This window comes from Fringilla coelebs (assembly GCF_963513975.1).
Source record: "Fringilla coelebs genome assembly, chromosome: Z".
Lineage (NCBI taxonomy): Eukaryota > Metazoa > Chordata > Aves > Passeriformes > Fringillidae > Fringilla > Fringilla coelebs.
Window position 1 is genome coordinate 10,675,984 of NC_140031.1, and position 27,043 is coordinate 10,703,026.

At 38.4% G+C, this 27,043-nt stretch overlaps 1 protein-coding gene across 1 annotated transcript in view; it reads right to left on the reverse strand.

Annotated features, from left to right (window-relative positions):
• Positions 1 to 305: 305 nt before the first annotated feature.
• MTMR12 (myotubularin related protein 12) overlaps positions 306 to 27,043 on the reverse strand; it is a 33,002-nt gene continuing 6,264 nt past the window's right edge. Inside the window, exons 2-16 of the mRNA XM_084225901.1 lie at positions 25,228 to 25,282; positions 23,934 to 24,073; positions 22,105 to 22,177; positions 20,846 to 20,976; positions 20,129 to 20,222; positions 17,523 to 17,646; positions 16,285 to 16,360; positions 13,511 to 13,617; positions 11,253 to 11,377; positions 8,612 to 8,690; positions 6,985 to 7,055; positions 5,831 to 6,003; positions 4,970 to 5,137; positions 3,986 to 4,147; positions 306 to 3,000 (exon numbers count right to left, since the gene is read on the reverse strand). Coding sequence (XP_084082027.1) covers positions 2,425 to 3,000; positions 3,986 to 4,147; positions 4,970 to 5,137; positions 5,831 to 6,003; positions 6,985 to 7,055; positions 8,612 to 8,690; positions 11,253 to 11,377; positions 13,511 to 13,617; positions 16,285 to 16,360; positions 17,523 to 17,646; positions 20,129 to 20,222; positions 20,846 to 20,976; positions 22,105 to 22,177; positions 23,934 to 24,073; positions 25,228 to 25,282 — 2,154 coding nt within the window. The 3' untranslated portion in view covers positions 306 to 2,424. The remainder of the gene's footprint in view (positions 3,001 to 3,985; positions 4,148 to 4,969; positions 5,138 to 5,830; positions 6,004 to 6,984; positions 7,056 to 8,611; positions 8,691 to 11,252; positions 11,378 to 13,510; positions 13,618 to 16,284; positions 16,361 to 17,522; positions 17,647 to 20,128; positions 20,223 to 20,845; positions 20,977 to 22,104; positions 22,178 to 23,933; positions 24,074 to 25,227; positions 25,283 to 27,043) is intronic.

A 27,043-nucleotide genomic window follows, 5' to 3' on the forward strand; every position in this document is an offset into this window, starting at 1 on the left:
CAGACAGTCAGCAGACAATTTCTAGATCACCTTTAACTTCCCACAGCCATCCTACCTACTTCATTGCACTGGACTGTCCTCTCTCCTGCATTGGTGGCATCAGAAGTACAGCCAGATCAAAACTGGACAGCTTCCCCAAAACAGTCTGTAAAAATCAGGATATAACCAGAAAAGCCTCGCCACTGCAGATTGTCAAGTCTGCTGTGATTAGTGCCTCACTTGAAATGTGGACCTTAAACATACATTCTTATCTCAGGATGAATAGTTCAAAGTATATTTTATTGACACTCTTCAAACAGCCTGGAGAGAAGTAACAGTATTTAATCAAAAGAAGGAAAAAGAAGATAGAAACCTGAAAAATTGCTAGCTTGCATTCAGTGTAAAAACTTGGAGGTATAAACAAAAGCCTGGAGTAAAAATATGAAGTATATTTCAAATCCTTCAGTGCAGAAAACCAGCAACAATGGTATTTACTCTACATTAGAAGTGTTATCATGTTCAATTCCAGATATATACTTCTCTTCTATATATATATTTCTGATAATTTATGTACAAATAAGATGTCCAACATCTGTTCTTTAATACAAATATGCAATCTTCATGACTGAAACATTACAACAGTTTGATCAGAAGTATAGAAAATAATTTTAACTTTTTTTTTATGGCAGCGTTTAAAAAACTCCACCCTTGAACCCAAATAACCTTAGAAGGAAAAGTATTTCTTCACCGTAATAGTACACTGCTCATTCAACATGCAAAGTATTATTGCATACATGAGTCACATGAATTACAACTAAGTCTGAAGGAAATGTGCTGTACAGCCCATTCTAGCAAGTGCTAGCTGTAAATATCACAGAAGAAAGCATAGTACTACTGTATTTTTAAATAAAACACTACAAACTCAAGTATTGTCCTCGCACTAAGACTTTAAGGCAATTAAGAGCTGGAAAGCTTCAGTTTGGCATAGCTGCATCAAGCTCTCTCCCCGTTATGAGAATTTATTTTTAGAGGGCTGCTGATGAATTGTTGCTATATATTAATACAACTCAGTATGAAGTGATAAGTCATTAACAAAAGTTTAATATCCCCAAGTTTCACCGAGCTGATCAAATTTGAGCAACAGTTTATCCACCAGCTAAGTTTTCCAGCATGGATTTCTAAATTGTTATGAGAACAGAGAAAATATTCAATGTGTAACCTCTCAGTGTAACTGATTTTACTATGTGAATCCATTCTTGGAGTATTACAGAATTTAAGGGTTAAACACAGATCTGACAGTCAAATGAATATTCAGCTTTACAAAGGATAATTATTTGCAGTAAAAATTTGTATAAACATACACACAGTAGATCCAAGTCAACAGGCATTTCTTTATGGCTTCTTTCACTGAGGTACTGTTATAACATCCAGCAACAGGACATGAGTGTTCTATAAACACCACATTCATAAGCTGTACCACCAACTCATGACAAGTGGTGCAACAGACTGCAAATCCTGCTTCACGGCAGGACTACAGGAAAAGAGTCTTCCCTGCTATGTGGAGAGTCTCAGTGCAAGCTACAGAAAGCCTTAAAGGCAACTGGCATCAATGGGGGAAAAGTTCCAATGAAAGTCTCTCTCTACTTAAAAGCAGAAAACATACTCATGGCAAATTGAAACCTCATTCGTTAAAATTAAGAGCAAACATAAAATTCCAAGGCAGCAAGGGCATGTAGCACAGCAGCCATACATTAGGACTTGAAATGTGTCATTAAGCTCTTGCATCTGACCCATGAGCTAAATGCATGCACAGGCTCAGAGCAGCCAACCTGTGACCATGACACCACACAGACCAACACTGACAAAGGGGAAGGGGCAAGCACATGACTTCTGTTGATCCAACAGCAGACAGAAAACCCCTGCCTGGTGACCACAAGAGTATTCCTCAGCTGTCAAAAGTTGACTTGTGGGTGCACAGTTAGTTGCATCTTTCACTGTTTACATGTGGGGGAAATTTGCAAATCACAGCACTCCACTCCCAGTACTCTTAGCGTAAGGGGAAAGAGATGTTCTGTTAAGATAGCATGTTTGTTGCCATATGCGTTTATCCTTCTACCTATTCTACCTTTACAGCAGAAAGTATTCTTTTGCTGTTTTTCTTTTTTTTTTTTTAACTGAGTGGCCATGTTGTTACTACAGCCAAGACTCCCATTTTTATTACACCTATGCTAAAAATATGGTTCTGCAATAAATATTGTTCGTGAAATGGAAGTTCAAAACATGCTCAGTTAATTACAGCAAGTAGTTCTTTCCAATCAAGGATTTTTAACCCCACAAACCCATTAAACAGTTTGCAGATACTCAAGTTCCTTATATGAAGATACAGCACAACATTAAAACTCAGTGCTTAGCCACATACAATCCATACTGTAATCTACATACATGTTATAACATATCCCCACTTAGATCAACAAATTCATCATCCCTCTTTACCAAGTCATCTTCATCTTCCAAGTCTTTCCAGGTGCTAGTGGGTAAAGCTGGTTTGACAGACTGTCTCTGCAGTAAAGCAAATGGAAACAAGGATGACAAACGGGCAGAATTTCTCAGCATGGGAACAGAATGTGCATCTCCAGAAACAGCCTGACTGTGTTCTTCATCCATTTTCACCTGCAGGCTTTGCACTTCCTCCATCAAGTCCAAAATCTTGGCAGCTGTAGCTATTGTTCCACCACCATGGAGCTGGGCCTCAGGAATCCATCGCAGATAACGCTGTGCCCAGACTTTGATTTCAGGGCCGTCGATACGCGGCAGCAGAAGACCATGGTAGTCGACAGGTTTGCTATGCCAGCTATCATAAAACTCCCTTAAGCTATTAGGGGGCTCATCTGAAGAATTTATGAACTTGCCAATTCTTTTACCCAGAATGTTTTTAATTAAATGATCTGTTTCCTCCCTGAAAAATCCTCTCTTCGTGGAAGGCTTTGCCTGTGTCAGTGGCAAAGAAAGTTGCCGTTGATGCTTTAAGAGGAAAAAAAGGCAAAATATTCAGATAAATATTAATGGAATGGGACTTCAGAAAGCAGTTTTGAGAGGAAGAAAAATGAAGTTGTATTCAGGAACCTCTTGCATGCAATAGTCATTTGACCTATATAGAAAAGCAGTGGCTGTGTTTAAATTGCTATTTTGCAATACATCAAGTACTTTACAGAGCATACTGAGTGTTGCCAGCTTCCTTCCCTGCTTACCAAAAGTAACACCAATAAAGCAATTGTCTTTGAAAAAGCCAAACCCTTTGCTTACTTTTCAGTATTGCCAGCATCCATGTTTAGTTTAGGCTAGTTAGAAATCAGAGAGTACTTTATTTATAGGTTTTTATCCAGTGGTCCCTCACTGAATCTCAGATAAATGCTATAGATCATACTAGCAGTGTCTCACATGAGAATGCTTTATACAGGACACAATTTACCAATGAATTGCAATTGAAAGAGGCTACTCCAAAAATTTTTCCATGAGCTTGTGCTACATGCCAGTAATGAAGTGGTCCATCCATAATCCTCCATACTCTAGACAGTATTTTTGCTGTTATTGGTCCCCCTCCCACTCCAAGTGCCCACACACACTCCAGTTACACTCAGACAAAATGAGGGAGGCAATCACAAACCTATGTATTTCAGACAGGTAATCCATGGAACAGCTAAATAAACTCCCTTCAAACACATCATTGCAACTCACCTGAATATTAAATCCCATGACTTACCAACAGACTTGAATAGAAGTATGAAGAAAAAGAATCCCTAACTTCATGGCTCTGAACTATAAAAGAGTTATTTACAACTATGATGCATACAAACTGGGTTCTTAAGATCCAGGTGGGTCTGAGGTATATGTGTATTTTGTCAATTAAAAAAAGTCTGCGCTAATACTTTCACTGTGAGAACATTTGAAATAAGATGTGCAAAATATTTCTAGAATTGAAAAAACAGTTTAGCAGCACATATCTTACTTTGAACCGTGCAGTCTTCCGTTGACTTCTATCTGGTTTTGGTTTCTCTGCATAAAGAGGGTTGTTCAGGAAGGCCAGGGCTTTGGGGTCAAACTGCACAGACCAGTCCCACACGGTAAGGAATCTGAAAGGACCACTTTGTGTCTTGAGGCTTTCCCCACTCTGCCAAAACAAACAGGTCACATTTAATACCGCTAGAAGGGAATTCTAACTAAGTCAAGGTGAAATAAAGAAACTGGGTTTTCAGAAAAAAGGCCACAGAGTTGCAACAACACTCTTGCTTTCTATGTGCTCAATAATTGAACAACAATAGTGCAATCAGACTTTCATAGATGAAAATAAGGTGAAATATTCTCAGAAAAAAAGACATTTTGTAACTTGGGCAAGAGACAGACATTTGTATTCCTTAAACACAGGGGGCACATTAGGATTCCAAACACCAAAAGCTGGAACTCCAGTCATGCAGTGCTACTGGTCTAGATTTTGTGATCAACAATTTATTTGTATGAAAGACAGTAATCTTCACTTTTTCCTTTAGTGTTTGTGCAGCCTGGCAGAGGATAGTCCTATTGCTCCTAGCTTCTTAGCGCTTAGGCTAGAGAAGATCAGGAACCAAATATAAATTCAGGAGATGTTGATTTTGGAATACAACAGAATATACTATACAAGAATTTCATAGATAACTTATTCTGCCAGGCAGCTGGATATTCCTTGTAGGTTAAGGAGCTCCAATTTCTCTGAAGGCTATTAAACATGAAACTGCAGCTACATATTACAGGTAATGTATTCCTTCTGTCGTCATAAACTCCCAAGTTCTGAACTTGCCTCTCTATAGCCAAAACTGCACTTGTACTGCACCCTTCAAGGCAGTACAATGAGTAAGGAAAAAGGTGCTGTTGGGAATTAGCTTTTTTTGAGTGTTCCTTGTTTGCTGGTCAAACTCATTCTCCAACACACTGCATCCACAAAATACCAAACCCTTACCTTATTACTGTCTCTTTGATGTTGAGAGTTGAAGAAGAAAGTGCTAAAAATAGGCACATAGAGGCTGTCTGACAAGACAGTTAAGTAAGTTTCTGTGAACTCAAATGCTGGAGGATACTGTTGTACCAGCTGCCAAACACAATTTAGCAGGAGCAGAAAAACAGGAGCCTAAGTAAACAAAATATTTCATCAGTTTCAGAAAAAGTTAAAATTGTTCCACCATGCAAACTATTTATTTTATAGTATCGAATGTCTCCAAATACAAATCTTAAGGCAAGAAACCTGATTAACTACAGAAATGCTGCATGTACATTTGGCTGAAATTTGAAGAAGTATTATCTGAGTTATCCTTGGCCAATTATTGACAGAAGAGATGAGCACTTTCTACTCTGAATTTAAAAGTTGCCACTATGAAGCCTTTCAAAAGTGGCAAAGCAAAACTAGTTTAATATCAATTCTTAATCAAAATTAGTCAGTTTACACCTATTACTTCCTTTCGAATAGCAATCTAATCTAGTCCCAAAGCAAGACAGTAAAAAGTTGATCTCCAGATGTGACAGGAATAGGCAATTAACTTGAGTTATTTCTATGGATGCTACTACCATTTAAGTTTCCAAGGGCACAGGATACATGACGTTCGAAAGATTCCAAGACTGGGAAATTTTTCATTTGTTCTCTTTAATAATAAAACCATTGCTGACCTCTAAACAGCAAAAACAGTGGCACCGTAGAAACACCAACCCATAAAACAAAACAAAAGTTCCTCAGAGTAACTGGAACTTCTGGATTAACAGGTAAATCCCTCCTCATGCTGAGTAAGCTTATAAATAGTAAGTAAGGAAAGCAATTTAAAAATTTTACCTCCTCTTTCTCACTTTTGTGTAAATGGTTACAGCGATCCAAAAAGCTATGTCCTCCAATCACCCACTCCTTCTGAATAAGGCTCTGAAACCCTGACTTTGTTCTGCTGTATGAATCCATCATCACTTGAACCAGACTCGAGATTACACAGCACAGATCAGTAGCACTCTCTTCTGTAAAGGAGAACAGAAACCACATTCTACACTGAGCCATTCCTCAAACTTTATGTAAGAAAGCAAAGCATTGCATGTTCACATAAACAAAATTGTATTCCAGGATCAGAGCAGCACAGACATTTTTGCAAGTCAGAGAGAAGCTAATCCATAATTCCAAATTTAAGGTTACTTACACACTTTTCCTAGGAAAGTACTTTGACAATAAAACCTGCAAGCCCCAACCCTTACTACTGTAACTTGCCTGTGCCCTTCAGTCTCCCACAAGCACACACTGCCCCTCAGCCCAGCCATTTGTCCTCACCCTTCCTACCCTACACACCTATTTTCACAAGGTGCGAGACTGCCTCCTCATGCAATATACAGTCTTCACCTTTCCAAAAGGTGCCTCCAGAAAACATGTCTTGCCATTTTCAAATGGCAATGTGTGTGAAAAACTCCACTAAATTACCAATCCAGGAGTCACTTAATAGTTAACTTTAGATTTGGTTTTACATGTGATTACTCACTCTAGGAAAATAAACTGCTCAACATGTTTGCAGCAAGGATATTATTCCATGTATTTTTAATAAAGAGTCTGCAGAATATCCAACATATATCTAGAAAATATAAAGGTTATTTTTCGAACTTTTCATATTACTGGTCCTTTGTGTGGATATGGTTCCCATGCCCCTAAAGTACAGCAAAGGGCCTAGGAGACTTTAAATAAAATAAACTGGGAAACAGGAATGTTACCTCTTCTTTATGCAAGACTCTCCTGCCAATTTATCAGCAGCTTTTTCATTCATATCCTGGAACTGTGCTAACCATATTTTCTTTAACTACAGGAAGTATTCCAGAAATGTGGGAGATAAAGGTGTCTTATTTGAGTGCTGTAAGAGTTTTAGCAAGTCTCTACCATAATTATAAACTTACAGCTTAATTCACTTCAAAATGAATTTAAACAAATCAATATATAGGACTATCTTATTAAATTCTTACCTATGAGGAGAACATTTGTATGTTGTATTTCGAGACACTCAGCAACTTCTATGGCTTTCTTCAAGACTCTCCTGTTTTGGTACAAGAAAAGTTGAGTGAAGTTTCTTATATTAGTTTCCCCTAGACAGGGCTAGAATGCCATATTTGAAACTTCACTAGTTCTTTAAAACACAAAACCCATGCTCAGTTTGTGTAAACTAAGAACTGCTCAGCTTCAAGAACATTTTATCTGGCCATTAACCATGCATTTTTAGTTGCTATGATACACCACTTAATTCTGGATCAACATCAGCCATCACACACTGAAGTATTACAATTGCTAAGAACCAGATCTTTTTCCTGGAAAGAGCCAACATCACCACATTTATGTTCTCACATACTACACTCTACATTTCTTCCAAAATCTGCTTTTGAGAGAGAGGGAAGGATGAGCAATCAGCTCTTGTAAACACACAGACAAAAGTAATATAGAGAACATTATTACACAAGGAAGACTGAGTGGAATTAGAGATCACATAAAAGTAGATGTAACACTGTTGGTTTGTAGATCTAAATTTTCATAAAGTTAGTTATTCTTGGCAAAAGCCTGCACACAAATTAGGATTCTTGCAAATATCTTAGATCACTAATAGAAGCTGAGAGTTTATTTCTTAAGTGTGGAGTTGTCAGATTCTTCTTTGTTCTATCATCTAGAACATGTGACAAAGCATTCCTACTAACTACAAAAGCTGAGAACAGGCTGATCCAGGAACCACTTCCAAGGATGGAAGTGACCAGCCTCAAAAACAACCTAAGGATAGGAACCCAGCCTGGCTTTTGCTTAAACTACCTGTGATCTTTGTTATGTCAAAGAATTTCTCAAAATATATGGTCTTCACTAGAACCTTTCAATAAACACATTTAAAGTAAATAACCATCAATATTTATGGACTGGAGCTGACTGCATAAGCACTCCATGGTAATTAGCCGGTTACAGAATAAACTGACAGACAAAAGAGTTAGCACAAAGTAACACTGAAAACAAAACTCCTCAACATTCCACCGCAACAAGCCTTAAGTTAGCCAACACCATTCCAACACTTACTCACTGTGGACTGCTGAAAGAAGGAAAGAGAACTTAAGGAACAATCAGCACAGAAGGGGGACAAAACTGAGAAGAAATATCCTTTTATAAATCTTCAGTGGACTAACATCTTGAACACTGCACTTCATCTCATCCTAAAGGACAATACAGAACTAGAGAGTACAGAGAAGAAAGGCAAGGCCAGCCAGAGACATAGAAAGGTTTCACACAGGAAACAAACGGGATTCTTAGTTTGGGAAGAAGGTGATGGTGCAGGATGGAAATTACTGGATCTGTATTTTTAACTGGCTTTCTGGAAGAATTGTAATTGGAATGATCTGCTATTTCTCATATCCTTTAAAGTAAAAGGCGTAACACAAGTCTGCACTGTTAAAAACACTGTCTCAATTTGAGAAATAAGATATATAAATGGGACCATAAGCCTGTCTTAATTTTTTTTCCTGCTGGCAGTAAAGAATTCAGTTTCAAGAAACTAGCTAGAAAACCCACTACAAATGCAATTACCAACAATTTGAAACATAGAAAGCTGAAGATACAGCAAACCTGATTATTTCTAGCCAGTTTGTGCTCTCCAGTAATGAAAACCATTTCACATCAGTTGCCCAGAAGTCTGTACTGTTATCTGCAAAAAAAAAGAGAAAAACAAAAACTGGTTTGTTCACACATGCAATGATAATTAACAGCCATCCATTGAATAACCTTTCAGTCATGAAGAGTATAAAGCAACCAGTACTAAGGAGTCAGCAAATCTTAATCACTATTAAAGTTGACATCTTATAACCAAATATGGAAGTGAAATAGTCCTAAAAACACCAGAGTTTTATAGCACCACAGCCTTTTAGAAAAAGTAAGTTGAATGTTCATGGCACTCAAACCAGGTAAATAAATCTGCTGACAAAATGGAAAAGGAATTAAAAAGTTTAATCAGAGATGATTAAATATATGATGATCTACATAAAGCTTAACCTAAAGACACTGGATTTTCAAAATCATTACCATCAGAGTCAGAGACCTCAATGGGTTTTAGAAGTAGGTTATAAAAATTTATGGAATGTAAGGCTACCTGAAAAATGTTTTAAACAGTTTTTGCTGCAACTAAAAAAAGGCATTAAAATACATAAACAGGGAGGCCAAGTTCAATACCACAAAGTCATTAAATGCCTATGAATTTCACTAGGACTTTTGTAGGTTTTTTCAAATGCCACCTCAGTGTTCATTGCTTTCATTTCTACCAAAGCCAGTCAACAAATATTGGAAAGCTTTCACAAGCTGATACAGTCAATTAAAACCCACATAGATTACATTTGCTGCACGAGACAATCCTTGAAGCACAAGGCCTACAAAAGTTCTACTAGTGAGAAACCAGATACACAAAATTCCCTCCGCCCCCACCCTGTCCAGAACAGCCTCAGTTCCACAAGTTTCTATGTAACTGCCCACCTCCCAGAGTCTCTCCAAACACTTCCAATGTTCAATTCCAGCACATTTACACACACTGTCTCTGCTGCATCTTGCACTATGCCTCAAATGCACAGGCATACAAGTGTTTTATTCCTGTAGCTGTGCTGCCTCCATGCCTCTGCACCTCATCCTGCTCATTATGCAATTTAAACTCCTCTCCCAATTTCTTTCACTCTGGCTATGGAAACTAGTTCTCCACAGAACTATTAGAATGCATTTTCCAAGCTCTGTTCCATTAGACAGTTTTCACCAAATCCCACTACCCTTACAGTAAAGAATTTTTTCCCCAATACCTGACCTAAAGCTGCCCATTTTCCTTTGTCCTTTAATTTCATGTTCTCATCTAAAATCCCTCTCCAGTTCTCCTGTAGCCTCTGTAGGAACTGGAAGGTTCCATAAGGTCTCCCTGGAGCCTTCTCTTCTCCAGCCTGAACTATCTTAATTCTGCCAGCCTTTCCTCATAGGAGAGATCCTCCATCCCTCTGATCACTCTCAGTGCCCTCCTCTGGGCTGACTCCAGCAGGTCCCTGTCCCTCCTGTGCTGGCAGCCCAGCTCTGGATGCAGTGCTCCAGGTGGGTCTCAGCAGAGCAGAGCAGAGCAGAGGGGCAGAATCCCCTCCCTGCCCTGCTGCCCACGGGGCTCTGGATGCAGCCCAGGACACGTTTGGCTCTCTGTGCTGTCAGTGCCATGGCAAGCTGCCATGGACAAGCTGCCTATACCAATTTAACTAGGCATGTACAGGACAAAAGTTTTGGTTAATGTGTTCAGACTTAAAAATATGGTAATAAGGTCATAAATTTCTGTAAGATCTTAGTACTTCTGCAAAAGGTTACCTAAATATTTTTCTCAGACTGCAAGTGCACATTGCTGTACTCAGTGAAGTACAGTCTACTATCAAACCTTATTTAGAAAACTGCAAGAACAAACACTTAGTAGATGGCAGTTTCAACACATTGCCTTTTGCATGAATACAAGACAATGATACAATTACATCATTGAAATACATAGTATTTCATGACACTGGTTAAATGACTTAAATTCAAGCTTAGGCTTTTTTCCTACAGAGGGTGAGTTACCAGAAATCACATAAAAAGGTAATTATTTTTAGCTCTTAAGATTCACTGTCGATTTGGCAGTGTATTCTAGGCAAAATCTTCAGTGTGAAACTCAAATACCTCAGAAGTGGAGTGGAGCTTTTTTCATCTCAAGAGGTGAGGTCAAAGTGTTTCATGACAGCAAAATAGTTGGAAAGTCTCAGAAGAAAGAAGTCTGAAAGCCTAGACCATACTTTCACATGGCTCCCATCTGAGTTCTTTCTAAAGGACAGAATTTAAGCAGCTTCATATGTTTTGAGATGCAGCTAGTATGCAACAAAGCCAGGGGCAAAAATTAATTAGCAGTCTCTACTCTTGTCAGAGCCCAAAGGCTAAAAGTTTGGCCACAAAAGACTGAAAATCTTCCCCACAAACTTCATTCCAGTTAGTGTAATCCAACTAACACTTAAGACTCCACTACTACTTCAAAAGTAATTTTGAGATACTGTGACAGCTTGGCAAGAGGCGGTTAAGTCAAAGAACTACAAGCCTTCATTCACATCCCAGACATAGGCACAGTCTTCAGTTACATATTTTAAAATCTGCTTTTAACCACCAGTCAAGAAAATTACTGCACTCAAGAGTCACAGCACATCATTGTTATGCTTTGCTTTAAAGTCTGACTTACCTATCAAAAACAGCTGTTTAAATCTTGTGTATGCAGTCTGGATATCTTGCAGAGATGGAAGGCTGCTTGACAAGTCATCCATCTTCAGGAGCTCGTAGGGAGGTTTGCTAATTGTCTTATAGATTCTAAATCAAACCATCAAGAAATTAAAGCTTTCTGCTTCACAAGTCAAATAATGCATCAACTATTATCTGAAGACAAAGTTAATAGGCATGATTTGTCAGAGTTGTAATACCAGAAGATAGACACTCTGGAAAGCTAGTGACCTCCATGCATTTCTAGGTACTCTCTGGAAACTTGCCTACAGGCTTATAATGCTATTTGATGCTTTTAACCAATAAAATTATACTTGTGCCTATTTGTGCAGTTATGAATATTACAAGCACTACTTGATTTTTACTACAGTTTCTTTACTATTTTCTTCACTAGACACACCAAAATCACTTTGCTAGGAGGTTGCTTGAGCTGTATCCTGAAAGAAGAGATGGACAGAAACACCCAAAACTCCCAGCAGAAGCTTACAATTTCTCTTGACTTTTGCCAACCAGATTCTGATACCTAGCTGCTAGGTCTTCTAATGAAACACACAAGTAAAGGAAATTATTTGGATTCAAACAAGACAATGTATCTTGCACTTCCCTATATATCTACAGATTTTTTGCCTTGAAGGAGAGGAAACAATACCAGGCCAGATGATGCTTTGGCTTGGACCCAGAGCATTCCCTCTCATTCAGGTTCCAGAGCTCAGATGAACATCATTGTAGTAACATCTGCTGTCACATTGGCCTCTCTATTATCAAGACCTGGGAAAAGTTGCTCTAGCTCATACTTCAGAAGTGAGGTCTTGTGGGCAGTTTTCCAGGCAGGACAGAGTGCTTTGCTTCCTGCAGGCTGTAGCACAGAAACCTGCTTTAGGTGAGAACTACAGGAGTCCACACCAGAAACATGGGTTACCAGACCTAATGGAAGATGCATTAGATCAGAGAAGTGAGGGAGAGAAATTGCTGGCCAAATACAGTACTTCTTCTAAATGACATAGCAAAGAACTTGGCCTGCAAGATCAGGCTCTGAACAGCTTTTTTAAAAAGAGAAACTGCTAATTGTAAACATCTGCTCTGTGCCTGAGTTCAGACTATTACTGTAATGGCACTTGAACACACCCTGATGGCCAATTTGTAGATATATTTTAGACTCCAGTGATTAAACACCAGTACTGCACAGCAAAGAAAAACAGCAATACTGCCCCAAATTGAAATAGCCACAGAGAAGGGATCAAAATATCAGGGGATACCTTGTTACAGCTTACTGCTAGTTTTATTTACTTTCACATCACAAAATAGCATTAAAGACAGTTCTAAGTCATATAATCTTTCCCATTTCAGGGTAGAAATATTAGAGAACCTGCAGGAAGGGCCACAACTCTTTCCTATGCAAGTATAATTAATTTTATAAACAAGAGCCCAATCAAGAGCCCAATCAAGCTGTTTTCTGTTTGTTCTGTGTGATTAACAGGTCTCCATCTATGAGGAGCAAGGAGCCAATTCTCAGTGTAGAGATTGTACCTATGAGTCGGATCTAACAGGTGGCTGTTGAGAGAGAAGTCCTGTCTCGGACAAACAACAGTTTAAAAAAAAGCGCCAAAATTAAAGGGCAAAAAGTCATTGCCATAACAGTCAGACAGCTGTGCTCCTTCCCTTAAGTTAAACTTGTCATTTTTTAAACTGCTGAACTAATTCAGTTCACTAGCCCGTCTAAAAAAGTGCTGTCTGCCTTCACACCTGAAAGTTGCAGTAGTGAATTACTCAGGCTGCCTCAGACATTTTAGGACACCTTATCTCAAGTTATTTAAGAACAGGAACCTAGCTCTCAGAAGGTGGCAGAGTCTTAAAAACTCAGTTTGTAAATGCACGTTTAGTGACAGAGTCTACATTTCTCTTATGTGCAAAACAATTAAGCCATTAAACCCTACAGGCTTTGCTGCTGCTTTACCCAAAAAATACACCACAGTTAGTACAGATTCCTCAGAAATATATGTGTATGCAGCTCCACAGAAAAACCCTCTGGTGAAGTTCCAACCCTGCAAAAATGACCAGTGCCATTGGGTCAAGGGCTTAAACACATTCTACTACAGCAAACTACTTTCAGATAGAGAACTTGTTTTCTGATGTGTGAAAGCTTAAAAGACATAGCATATATGGAAAAAGAGAAGCAAGGTCCATACCAAGCAAAGTGTTGTGGACAGAATAGCTATTACTGACCCATCCAAGAAGGCTTTTTGCATTTGTGAAGTGCTGTCATCCTGTTCTTTGGGAAACGCGGACATTTTGAGAAGAGCAGCACCATTATGGCAAGACCAACACCAAATCTGCAGAAAGACATTTATCAGATGAGAAAAATAAGTAAATTCTTCTATACAAGGTATTTGTTCAAGTGATTGAGTGATTTCAAAATTTCTCTGTGCTTTTGCTCCGTTGAATTTTTAATGTGTTTAATAACACCATTAACAGAAGCAAACTCCTACACCTGCACCAAAATTACAAGCCTCAGTACACTATATTACCACTTGCAAGTTTTAAGTTAGACTTTACACAGGCACAGGGAAATATAAAATGACAGATTATGACAAAACATTACTTTCTCAACTTCCCTCACATGTAAAAAGAAAATTGATCAAAACGTCCCTTTACCCATAATTTCCTCATTCATACTTCTTAATCCTCGAAGTTCCCAAGATGATCTGTAAACTTGCATTGAAACAAGGAGCAAGAATAATTTTAATCAGGAATATTACACAAATGAAATCAGGAAGTAGAAGTTCTGCTACCAATTTACAGTAACCAAGAGGTGCAGCTCAGAAGGATACAGAAACCTCACAATCATCAAGAGTGGAAAAAATTACTACACTGTCCTTCCATTACCTTCTAAGACCAATTCAATATGGCCCAACTATCTTGACACTACCTTCACAGATACAGTTTGGAAATAATTAGAAGAGTTCTACAAGGCCTCTGAACAGTGGACAGCTACAGATGTCATCTATCTGGACATCTGTAAGGCCTTTTACATGATTACACACAACATCCTTCTCTCTAAATTGGGGAGATAGAGATTCGATGCATGGACTGTTCAGGGGTAAGGAATTAGTTGAAAGGTCCCATCCAGAGAGTAGTCAACTACCCAATGTCCAGTGGAGATCAGTGACGAGTGGTGTCCCTCAGGGGTCTGTACTAGGACCAGGACTATTTAATACCTTTATCAATGACAGTCAGTGAGATTAAGTGCACTCTCAAATTTCTAGATGACACCAAGTTAAGGTGGTTTGACACACCTGAAGGACAGGATGCCACCCAGAGGGACCCAGACAAGCTCGAAGAGAGGTCCACGGGAACATCATGAGGTTTAAGAAAGCCAAGTGCTGGTGCTGCAGCTGGGCTGGGACAGCCCCTGGCATCAGCACAGGCTGGGCATGAGCAGCCCCAGAGCAGCCCTGCCCAGAAGGACTCGGGGGTGCTGTGGGTGAGAGGCTGCACATGCCCTGCCATGGCACTCACAGCCCAGAGAGCCAAACGTGTCCTGGGCTGCATCCAGAGCCCCGTGGGCAGCAGGGCAGGGAGGGGATTCTGCCCCTCTGCTCTGCTCTGCTGAGACCCACCTGGAGCACTGCATCCAGAGCTGGGCTGCCAGCACGGGAGGGACAGGGACCTGCTGGAGTCAGCCCAGAGCAGAGATACAAAGATGGTCACAGGGCTGGAACACCTCTCCTGTGAGGATACACTGAAGAGGTGGGGTTGCTCAGCCTGGAGAAAGCTTTGGGGAGATCTTTTTGTGGCATTTCATTACTTAAAGGGGGTTTATAAGAAAGATGGGGAAAGACTTTTTAATAGGTCTTGCTGTGGTAGGACAAAGGGTAATGGTTTGAAACTGAAAGAGGGTAGATTTAGAACAACATTCATGGAAGAAAGTATTTACAAGGAGAATGCTAGAACACTGGATGGAACAGGATGCCCACAAAGGTGGTAGATGCCCCAGAAACATTCAAGGCCAGGTTGGACCGGGCTCTGTGTAACCTCATCTAGGAGAAGATACTTTGTGTCATTCCAGAGAGGGATTAGACTAGATGCTGTTTAAAGGTCCAGACTATTCTACAGTTCTGTGAACGCAAGATGGAATAACAAATCCCAAGCACTTCTGTTTCTGTGTAAAAGCCAGTGTAATAGGTCTCTGACTCTCTGAGAAAAAGTCTACCACGCTACTTTGAATTTTAGGCAGGACAGTACAGTACTACCTCCTCCATGGACCAATTAACTCAAGAGCACAAAATGAACACGGTTTTCCTTGGCAAATTTAATAGACACTTACATTAAGGTAAGACATCACAAGTGAGATTACTTTGCTCCTTGTTTCCATCTTCTCTGTCTTACTGGCTCTTGAACTAAAAGGTAGGAAGCCAAACCCAGCTTACTACAGCCTGCAAACCAGTGTATTTAACTTTATTTTCTGTTGGACTTGCAGAACTAGTTTTTCAGTTGGGTTACCTGACTTTGTAAAAATGCTGCATCATCACAGCCATAGTACTTACCAGAACCCAAGCCAGGTAACTGGAGGTGTTCAGCTACACCTTACATGCAACATCTTCACCTCAATATCCAAACAGCATTTCAAGGCCTACATCTTGCCCCAGCCAGATGCCACTCAGCACAGTCTCATGAAAAACAGGCTGATGGACAGACAGGCTAGTAATATATGTAGGCTATAAGACATTAGTAAATGGGAACTGTGAACAGTAAATACATATTTTGTTGTTATGTATAGGTTATAAATGTTTTGCTACATATTACACTGTTCAGTGAAATACAGAATGTATCAAGCACTTCTCCTTCCAACATCTGTTTCCTTTCTGCAGATGACCAGGTATACATGTAAACTGTTAAATAAAAAGTTCTGAAAACAGTATGCAGAAACATCTGAAATGTTAATTTAAATCCTGCCATCTCAGTGAGAGTCTTACCCTCAGCCATGCACATATACTTACAGGAATGCCTCTGCCTTCATACTTCAAGATACTCTCTTCAGGAATGCATATGGGAACAACAAAATACAAAGGCAGCCTAAGACAATAAAGAAGAGTTTCTTGGTCTCAAAAACTGAACAAAGAACAATCTCAAAGTTCCTTTTAATGATGGTGAGTGCTCTAACTCAAATTCTAACTACATATTCACCTTGCTACAATAATCTTTCCTACTAGATAATTCTATTTTCCTCAAAGCTGTGCCTTTATTTTTAGCTTGAATAAGGCTTTTTTCCCAACCTTGAGGTCTTAACTATTTTAATTGCAACACTCCCCTGCCTTTGCAAAGGTGCAATTAATTGTAACCTCTGAGGCTGATTGCTAAGCTACCTTGGTTCTCTCATGCTTTGCTTTTTCAAAAGATACCCTTACAGTATTAAATGACTATTTCTGTTTCCATGTCTGAAAAGCAATTCACATCCTAATTCAAGAATGTAATTTAATTTATCAAGGATTTCCAGCATCGACCAACACTATTTATGTTCAAGGTTCAGAGAAGCAATGTAAGTTGGCTTATAAGTACTTAAACTCAATTTGGGTCTCCCAAGACAGAGTTCTAGAATAAATAGTTAAGACTCTGAAATACTAGTTTCCAAGGTTTGTGAAATCTTTCAAGATTTGACTATGAAACAACAGTAGAAGTATACAATGCCTTGTGTATATCCTAAAGGGCTCACCACTAAATGCTACTCAGCTAAACTGGTGGCCAAGCTCAGTTAAACTTAGCTAACCTTCTCCTCAAGGCAACACAACTTCCACCAGCACATTTTGCAGAATTACTTTAAACCAGTTACTTTTTCTCCACCCAGCCCCCTCCCAGCAACAACAGTGGAAAATCTCCAGTGCCTGTAACTTGAAATTTTACCACAGTAAAGGTACAGGTCTGAGAAAGGGTCATCCTAATGAGTATGACAGAAGTGTAGGTCCCAGACATAAGTATTTTCTATTCTCCACCCCTAGATACACTCAAAGCTTGATTTAACCAAGGTCCTGAGTAGTTGAAGTTAACCTTGCTTGAATCAGGGGGTGTGTAGGATCACCTCCTGAGATTACAAACCAAACTATTCCATAAATAAAAATGGAACCCATATCCTAAAAAAACTCCTGTATCCTGTATTCTAAAAACCTGTATAATCCCCAGCATCAAAGGTAGCTCTGATTTTCACACATCCAAAGTTCACTATTAACCAGGGCAATCTTACTTTTCAGAGACTCTGTAGCCTTCGTTGGTGGTCACTGCTTTGTATTTCACATTCCCTTTGGTCCTCTCCAGCTCGTCACGCCAGTCCTCGAGGGTCTCAAACATTACAGTTTGGTTCCTCCCATCTGTCAGACATCAATAAAATTAACTTTGCAGACTGTCAGGAACTCTAACATAAAAGCAATCCTAAGTAAACCTTAGGATTAATGTTAGTCACCATTAAGGTAAGCAAGCAGAACCTCCTGTGTACCAAAAATCTCGAGTCAAAGACAAAAAGCCTTTGTACACCACACTGCCTCTCTCTGATCTTCAACAACAGCAATATTCTATCAGATACAGCTGTTACTAATAGCCTCAGGAACAGTTCTCCTGCAGAAATGAATAATTTATTACAGAACTTCCATACTGCTGGGACTGTCCTCACATCCAGCCTAAAATGCAGCAAATATAATTTTATACTAATGCAGCTGACTGGTATTTAATCCTGTTGTTTAAATACAGAATTAACAATCATACCAAAAACCTTTCTACAAAAATTTCAGCTATAGTATTTCATTTAAGGTTCATTTTTTTCCTCATGAGTAGTTTTGCATTGAATAGAACATCTAAGGCACTCAGTAAGAGCAGAAAATTAATTTCAGCAATTCAGTCTCTATACTTTCAACTTGGACTCTTCCCTGTAATTCTACTTAGCCATCTCAGAAACAGTTAAGACAGCAGCTTGATTTAACCTCAAATCTTGTATAATAACCATATAATTTATGGAGTAATGTCAATTGTTTTAAGCACACATCCTAAGTGAGTAACATTCTACAATATCAGCTAACTGTGAAATAGCAAAGAGAGATATAACTTCCATGGAAGATACAATGGCAACTTGAAACTTTTCACTGTAAGATGATAAGGTAGATAAAAAATTTACAGCTTGGAACAGAACATTATTGATGAGCTCTAGGAGACAGGATTTTTAGAGGTATCAGACTGTAAGAAGCATAAAAAACAATTTCTATAGTCTATTCGTCTTATCCTGTAGTAATTTCATGAAGAATCATGCTGAGCCACTTACTACTGAACACAGCTATAAAAATAGGAAAGAATTGTGGGACAGCACTTTGATGTTGCTTTGAAGAGTAAGCTTCTCCCAGGCTCTGCCTCTACCTGGAAAAACTTTTAGTCTTTTCCATTGTTTGTAGCTGAAACAGAACACCAGTTTCAGGTGAAGCCTGCAGGAACTACCTGAGCCAGCAATGTGCCCTTCCTTGCAGCAAACAGGCAGTATGTTCCTGGGCTGCATTTAGCAAAGCCACTGCGTACCAGCTGAATGAAGCCACCACTGCTCTCAGCTGGAGAGCTGTGCCCAGTGCTGGCCTCCCCTCTGAAGGCTCCGGGACCAAGTCCAGTGAAGGCCCTCTGTGATCATTAAAGGGCTCAAAACACCTGATATGAGGAGAGACAGAGGTGGGATCACCCAGAAAAGAGGGCTCAGCAGGGGCCGATCTCCCTGTGTATATAAACACCGGGGGGGAACAGGGGAGGAGAGGACAGGAGATGGATCCAGACTCAGTGACTTGACAAGAGGCAGTTATGCACAAGCTGAACTACAGCAAATCCCACATACACATAGCAGTAATGAGGAAGGGTCAAACAATGAAACTGACTCTCCAGAAAGGCTGTGGAGTCTCAATACTTGGAGATACTCAAAATCCAACTGGACATGACTAAGCTTGCTGCTATTAACCCTACTCTGAAGAGGGGCATATGGACAAGAACATGACTAGATAATCTCCAGAGGCTTCTTCTAACCTCAATAATCCTGAAATTCCTTGACATATTTTGGTGTTTGACTAATACGTTTCATACATCAAAACACGTATTTTGGTTAGTGTTTGATTAATATCTTGCATACATCAAAACCTCCCTCTGTGAAGGCAATTGGTGTTGCTGGTGCACTGAGGTTCAGGTTCCTAATTCAAAACAGCACTATCATTTCAGCTAAAGTCTGAATTACAGAATGCTAGAAAGTACGCAGACAATTTTTTGTCCTGAATTTCGCAGCCTAATTTATTATTCAGCCAAGTTTGATCAAGTGGGAAGATTATGTAATAAGTCAGATATAAGAGGAAGTCAGATGCCTTGCAAACCTATGCTTTTTTTTTGCAATTGCCTGGAAGAAGCATATTGGTTGCAAATAAGAGAAAAGGGGAAATACTTTCTCATAGGATGCCACTGCAAATGCAGTAATTTCAGAATTAAGAGCAGGAAGTCTGGTTGACAGCAATAATACAGAAAAACCACACTGATAAAACAAAGTATTTTCTAGATGAACCACGTGAAAAGCATTTGCACATTTTAATCACAGTAAGTTTTCAATATAGGGATGCTACTCCAGCTTGGAAAATTTCTGTGCAACTTCCTAAAGGACACCAAAACCAACAGGAGACAATTTAGAAGTTTTTAGCAACATGGTTAACAATGTAACAAAAGAAGAATTAATCTTTTCAAGATACCTGCCAGTAGGACAGAGTCATAAGCTGAGTACAAACTCAACTCCCAGACTGCTTAACAAACTAACTATGCAACAAAGAGATTAAAAAAAAAAAAATTTACCTGCGTTGTTTGGAGCAGCTGATGCATAAGAGAACAGAAACAAACGTTTAAGCAGCTTAGGAGTCTGGCTATGATGAACTATACCACTGACGATCTAAAAAAGGACCAAAAATTAACACCCAAACAACACACCAAGACTGTCAGAGTAAAAAACTGTTTTTTTTTTTTTTTAATCAACACCTCCATCCAGGTTTTAAACTAAACTGGTGGGTCTATCCCCAACAGCTGAAACTTGATTTTTAAGAAGGTTTCTCTGTTTTCTTCAAGACACTGTACCTACTTTGTCTAAGTAGTATTATACATGTTCAGCCTCCAGAATTACTCTTATTTAAATAAAGTTAGTTGACCATTAGTTTGGAGTAGAGACTAACTTCTCAAAAAAACTAAAGTTATCATCAGGAAAGTAACACTATATTGAAGTCTAAAATAAAATGAAATTACATGTCGCAAATAGAAGAGCTTTACAGCTTGTCTGAGCTGGAGCTAATTTTCTGTAGCACTTCCAAGTTCCAGTTTTCTTTGAAGAGCCACTGCACCTGTCTTTTAACTGCTATGCGCAATGAAATGTTTAATAAGATCAATCTTTTACTTTTTGTCTTAGCTGGAAATGATCATAAAACACTTCCAAGTTTCAGGGTGAATTTCATCCTTCCCTCATCCTCACAGCACCAAACACTAAGCTAAAAATAGAAAAGCAAATTAAGTTACTATACGTACTCTTTTCACTTCCTCTTCTTTTGTGTACCTCAGGCAGAAGTTAAATACTCTAAGGTCTTTACAGTAGATAATTAACTTCTCTGGGTATTTTCTTAGCTGTCCTGTTAGAAGTTTCTTTTTCTCATCATAAACTGCAAAATTAAAAAGAAAAGTAAGTATCCAAAAGGTATTTGTAATGTTGATAAAGTTGTCCCTGACTGACTTTCCAGAATCCTCAAGAAACTAATTCAAGCCCAAGTTTTCTTAAAACAAGCATCCTACAACACAGGCTGGCAAGCCACAACCTTTTCTTTTAAAACCCATTGAATTACTTCGTACAAGGTAAAAGGCAAATTTGCAGCAAACCAGCTGCTCAGTGGTTGTATCTAATTCACATTCTGACTGCTCACCAAGTTTAAAGTTTCAAGACACATAAAGACCAAGGGGAAGTCCCCACACATCTGAGATCATTCTAAGTTCCTTAATTTTATTTTTTTTTTTAACCACCAGGAAGTCCCCAAGGCAAACCTCTGCTTATTTCTCTTTGAGGATGTACCATTTCACAACTTCAAGTGCTGCCAGCTTGGCCACTGTACATAAAACTAAAGTGTCTCATAACCATCACTGGTCCGCCCCAGTTCACTCCTTCACAAATCGACATCACCATTTATAAACACTCTGAATACTCATAATTAGTCCAAGAACAGGATTCTCAATAAAGCCTTCCTCTACTTAAAATGATCTGGCCCATTCTCATTTATCTTTTTTAGCAATAATGGCACATCTCTAAGCCCCCATTTAAAGCACTTGATTTTGGTTAGCAATAAAAACCTCCTTTTCTATCTCCTTTAATATGGTGAAGATATCATGTATCTCATAAAACAAAGTTCCCTTAGACAAACAAAAAGAATTGTTTGAGAATTTGGTACCTGCACAGCTATTGCTCAAATGAAGTGAATATATTCACATTTATAGAAATAGTTGATACACAGGGAGATCCTTGTCTACCAAATTTAGGGACTTTTCACAGTACACTCTCTGCTTCGAACCACTGTATTTTGAAGGAATCATTGTTCCAGTGGACAATTAATCAAATAAATTAAAATTAATTTGACAAGCTTAAGGGATAAGACTGGGTTCTGACAAATTTCTTATCTGTCATTTCATTATTAAAGATAACTGCAGCTGCTTTTTAAAAATGTATTGGTTTTCTAAAAAGGATGTATTTGTACAAAGAGCAGCAGCACTCTAAGTCCCCAAGGAATAAAAAGCTGACTTACCTCCATATATTTGATCTACACATTGCAGAGTTATATCATTTTCTCCAACAATCTTATTCTTAAATTGTGGTTCCTAGAAACATGAAAAACATCACAGAAATATCACACTACAGTACCCCCTTCTGCCAAGTAAAGGCTTTCCATGCACTGTTTTACTATCAGCATGCCTTATTCTTAGAAGCTGTGTAAGGCAGGACACTGAAGAACAGTTTTTAAAATGCAGACAGATGCAAATTACACACACAATATAGCTTTATTTAAGTCTCAGCCATGCTTAAAATGTAGGCACAGTTTTTGCTTTTCAAATAGCTTCAAAGCATACATTTCTACTGAGAGTCACTTTTCAAACTAGAATCACTGCAGTAAACAGGAAATACAGTAGCTTCATGTAGTCCAAGCCCTTTTATGACAAGTTTCCTTGCTATGGGAACCTGGCAGGAAATACGAAGTCTCTTAAAAGAGCAAGTATCCCAAGAACACACTAACATTAGAATCAGATTTATGACTAGGTAAAGTGAAGACACACACAACCCAATTACCTCATCTACTGTGTAACCAAACTTGAAGTGATCTGGAGTTCCCTTCACTTATATCTTTCCATTAGTACAGTTAAAAATGGCATTTTTAGCAATGCCACAATTAAACACTATTATTTTCAACATTACTACCAAACAGCTGACATATACTACATCAGCAAATTATATTTTACTGTGAACAGAGTTAACTTTATCTGAGTTACTTCCAGGTCTGCAGTACTCTGAAGCAGGTAGCTAATCCTGAACTTTTGTTAAAAGAAATATTGTTGACTAGGCATGTTATAAACCCAAGGTTCAAAGCCAGCAATGGAACAGAAATTAGCATGGTCATTACCAACTTTCCACAGACCACTTGAGATTTACATAAAAAAATTCTGCAGCTTGGTCTTAATTAATTCCAGGAGGTCTAATAATTTGTACTTGGCTGCAGAAGCCTTAGTTTAATGTTTCAACTTTGTGAAATGTAACCCCAAGAAACTTCTGACTACAATCAACACGTGTCAAATCATATTATTCTCATTGTCCTTAACTGTCAAGATCACCTTGAATGTGGGAGCCAGTAGACTCTCTTTTCACTTCTAGCACCTAAATAGACTAAACTATTTCAATGCTTAAGTTTATCAAAAGCACCATGGCATTACCATTCTCCTCTGACAGCTCAATTTGAGCACCTAAACCAAAGGAAAAAAGATTGAAATAATTTTTAAGATTTGGGGAGTTTTTAGCTTTTTCAGTGTTTGCAAGCTCAACAACACTAGGTTTTAAAATCTTTTCAGTAAACACTGGACTTTGAATGAAATAATTCAGAGTTTCACTGAGCCACATACATTTTCAGAGCATTTCCACTGAGTATTAGCTTACTCAGTCTTGTACAGCCTAAAATGATTCTGCAGATGTAGCTCAAAGTCAAATCAGGCAGATGTTATTCACCATCAGAGACATCACATTTCACAAATGCTACCAGACAAAGAGTCAGAAATCAGCTTTAAACAAACTGTTGATTAGTTTTCAAAACAATGAGTTCTTTTAACTTAAGCTTCACCAACTCACAAAATATAAAGACTTATAAAATATGTCTAATCTAAGTGTCCACAAAAATGCTTCCACTGCTTTTGCTTAAAATAGTCATTAGAGATTGAGGAAGGATCAAGCAGATGCAGACTGATTCAAGTTATTCTGCACCCATTAGCAAATTTTATACATTCATGTTCATTCTGCAACTTTATATAAGGGAAATATATTATTATTTATGCAGAGCCTGTTTAGTCATAATTAGAAGACTTGTTTTCTTACATTATCATCTGAAGTAGAATCATCATCAAGGAAAGAAATCTTAAAGTTTGTGCACACAAGTTTCCCATAAGTGCCACGATTTGACCCATCTTCTTGCATATACTTGTACACTGTGCTGGCTTCACAAAGCAGCAGTTCACCTGTGGAGAAGAAACACTAACTTGCAACATTAACTGACATTTACAATTAAATTATTTCAATTGTTATCTCAATCGCAGCAATAACATCCTGACACTTTCTCAGAACTGTATGCCTAAAGATAGTTCATCACTGTTACACAAAGCCATGAGGCAACTCCTGGAAGCAGCTGTAATCTTAATCTTCCAGGCTACTAATGTTATTCCAGAGAGCCTGAACTGCAGATGTTTGGGAGTTCTGTAACCACAGGTAACTGTGTCATGGCCTACTCCAAATAGCAGAAAAACAGCAATCATTCAAGTGTGTAGCTGACAAAAAACCAAAATCCAGCAAGAGCAGTTTATACAATCAATAAACAAGTAGAAAATTATTCCAATCTTCCTTACTGTTAAACTTCAAGAATGCTGAAACATTTGAATTTGTTATTTCAGGTTCATTGTAGTTATTTTTTCCATAGATTTAACTATTTTACAGGTCCCAAGGCTATTTTTGAAGTTTCAAATACAAGTTTGCATAAATAGTAGTCAATTAAGTTTTCTTGTTAGAATTCATAGAAACTGAACTTCAAATTTAAAAAAAGTAAGGTTTTAGTAGATGTGATCAGACGGACTCTTGGTCTTTCCTAAAAAGTGTAGGAAACCCAACAGAAAAATACTAGTTCATTGTAAATGTTTACATCTATTTGGTCTTCACTTATCTTAGAAAATATTTTTAAACAACACGTAATTGTAAATTACAAAAGAAAATGTAAACAGTAAAAGAAACATTGGAAGGCCCAAGTAACTCACAGCAGAGACAAAGCCGCTAGAAGGTAAATTTCCTCTAGTTCTTGTCTTCAGTTCTAAACAAACAAAACCCACCCAACTTTAAATTCTAAGAAATGGGGCAAACTCAAGTATTGACAGTTCTCCACATGCAGCTTACCTGAGGATACTGAACTCTATAAAATATTTGTTTTTATAAAGTTTTCAACATCGCATGCAGATAGAGGTGTTAAAAATATTTCAACCTGCATGGGTTGTTAAACCAAACCCTGTATTTTACAAGTTGTGACACTGATGTCACATGAGTGTTTGCTGCAGACATGGAAATAGTTAAGTATTATTCATTAATCATTAATTTTTATTTCTTAAATCTAGTAATATACAACAGTTACCTGGTAATAAGCGAGGATTTACTTCCTTTTCTATGGGTTCCTTTATGTGTACTTCCTAAAGAGAGAAAGAGTAATTATTACTTTGCAAAGATCATACCTTCAACACATGCTGTAAAGAAGTACTCCTTCCTGCTTTAATTTCTCATATTTTGGCAAATAAAAATTAAGGAAAAAAGCCTCCTAAACAAAAGGAGTCTACATCTGCAATTTGATCCTTTCACTTAATGTCAGAAGACTATTTACTAAGTAATTGTTTTGACATCCACAGTGTCAGTTACATGCGTTTGTGAACACACAAAAAAAGCACTATTTGTGCCACAGACAGAAATAAAACATTACCAACACTTTTGAAGTTCTCTCAGCACACCTAAATGACTTAGTATTACAGCACCATCTCCCAGCTCATTCTTAAGCTGTTCCATGTATGACTTGCTGTTGTTTCTAACGTACCCTTCAGTTTTTCAAGCTTCATCCATCACTCCCTGTTTCTGATTTTTTTTACACACATTTCAACCAAAGTAAACAGCACTAACATAACTATATGGAAAAATATTTCAGGATCTTGGAGTTAAGAGGTAAAACCTGGTGACAGGAGATCCATCAGTTTGGACCCAAATTGCACAAAGCAAACATATTAAATTCTCTGTGTCACTTATTCTAGCCTTTACACACTGACAGTTGGGCAAAAATCTCCAGCCAAAAGACTATTAAACTAGAGGAGATGCTACACCCTTCCTGCTCAGCCTGTTCAGAACTTCCTCCTCCAAGCCCAAATCACTTTGCATGCATTGGAGTCTTTCTGGAAAACCATTAGTTAACTGGAAACCCCCCCCCATCCCTGGGGGGAACACCAGTAAGCAAGCTAATTTTAGTTTGTCACCAGCATCCAGTCAGCTACTGCAATTCAAGGCAAGGAATCAAAAGAAGATACAAGCAATAATAATTTTGCTGGAAAAATACAGAGAAACAAAAGCCCCTGAGAGTACAAAAATAAACAGCCTCTGCCATTCATATAAACACTTGCACTGCAAACTCAGAAGACCTAGAACTAAGTTTGAAGGCTGCACAGCAAAGCTAAAACCACCAGGAAACTACGTCATGAGAACAGCAGAGATGTTCAAGATAGGCCAAAAAGAGAAAAAGTAGTAGTGGTGTGAAGAAAGAAAACCATAACTACAGCTGATAGCTCACAGAGAAAACAAATCCCAGTTTGCTGCCTTTGCTGTGTAAGTGTGAATGCTGTAAAGCAATATTATTCAAAGTTCAGGTTTATCAGCTAAAAAGTTAGCTAAAATGCCACTATGACTTAAGCTGAATACTTCTGCATTCAGAGGAGAAATATTTACACTTTTTTTCCTCCCAGCATTGTCTCTTCACCAATGGTAGCTTTAAACAAAACTTTGGGTTTACAAGTGCCTTAATAGTTCTGCCTTATACAATCACTCTTTGTGTCCAACTACATGCAACACTGCTCAGAAAACTGCTTGCCAACAATCACTCCCACAGAACAGTAAAAGAGTTATACCAGCCAGGTGCTTTTCCAGCACCTCTGACTTCAGGAGATGCCAGAAAGAAGGTAGTAACTACCGTTCTGCACACACACTGTTCATACTTATTGCCATGAGTACCAGTTTATGCTAGTGTTGGCAGAACTGAACCGAAGGAAGAAAAAAAATCTGACCCCAAAGAAGTTCTTTGAGCTTACACCCACTTGTTAAAATGCAGTGAAGCTTTTATGACGGTTTCAACAGCAAATAATCTTGAACAAATGGTTACAAGTTTTTGGCTACAAGTTAAAATTGGTTATCTTCTGAAT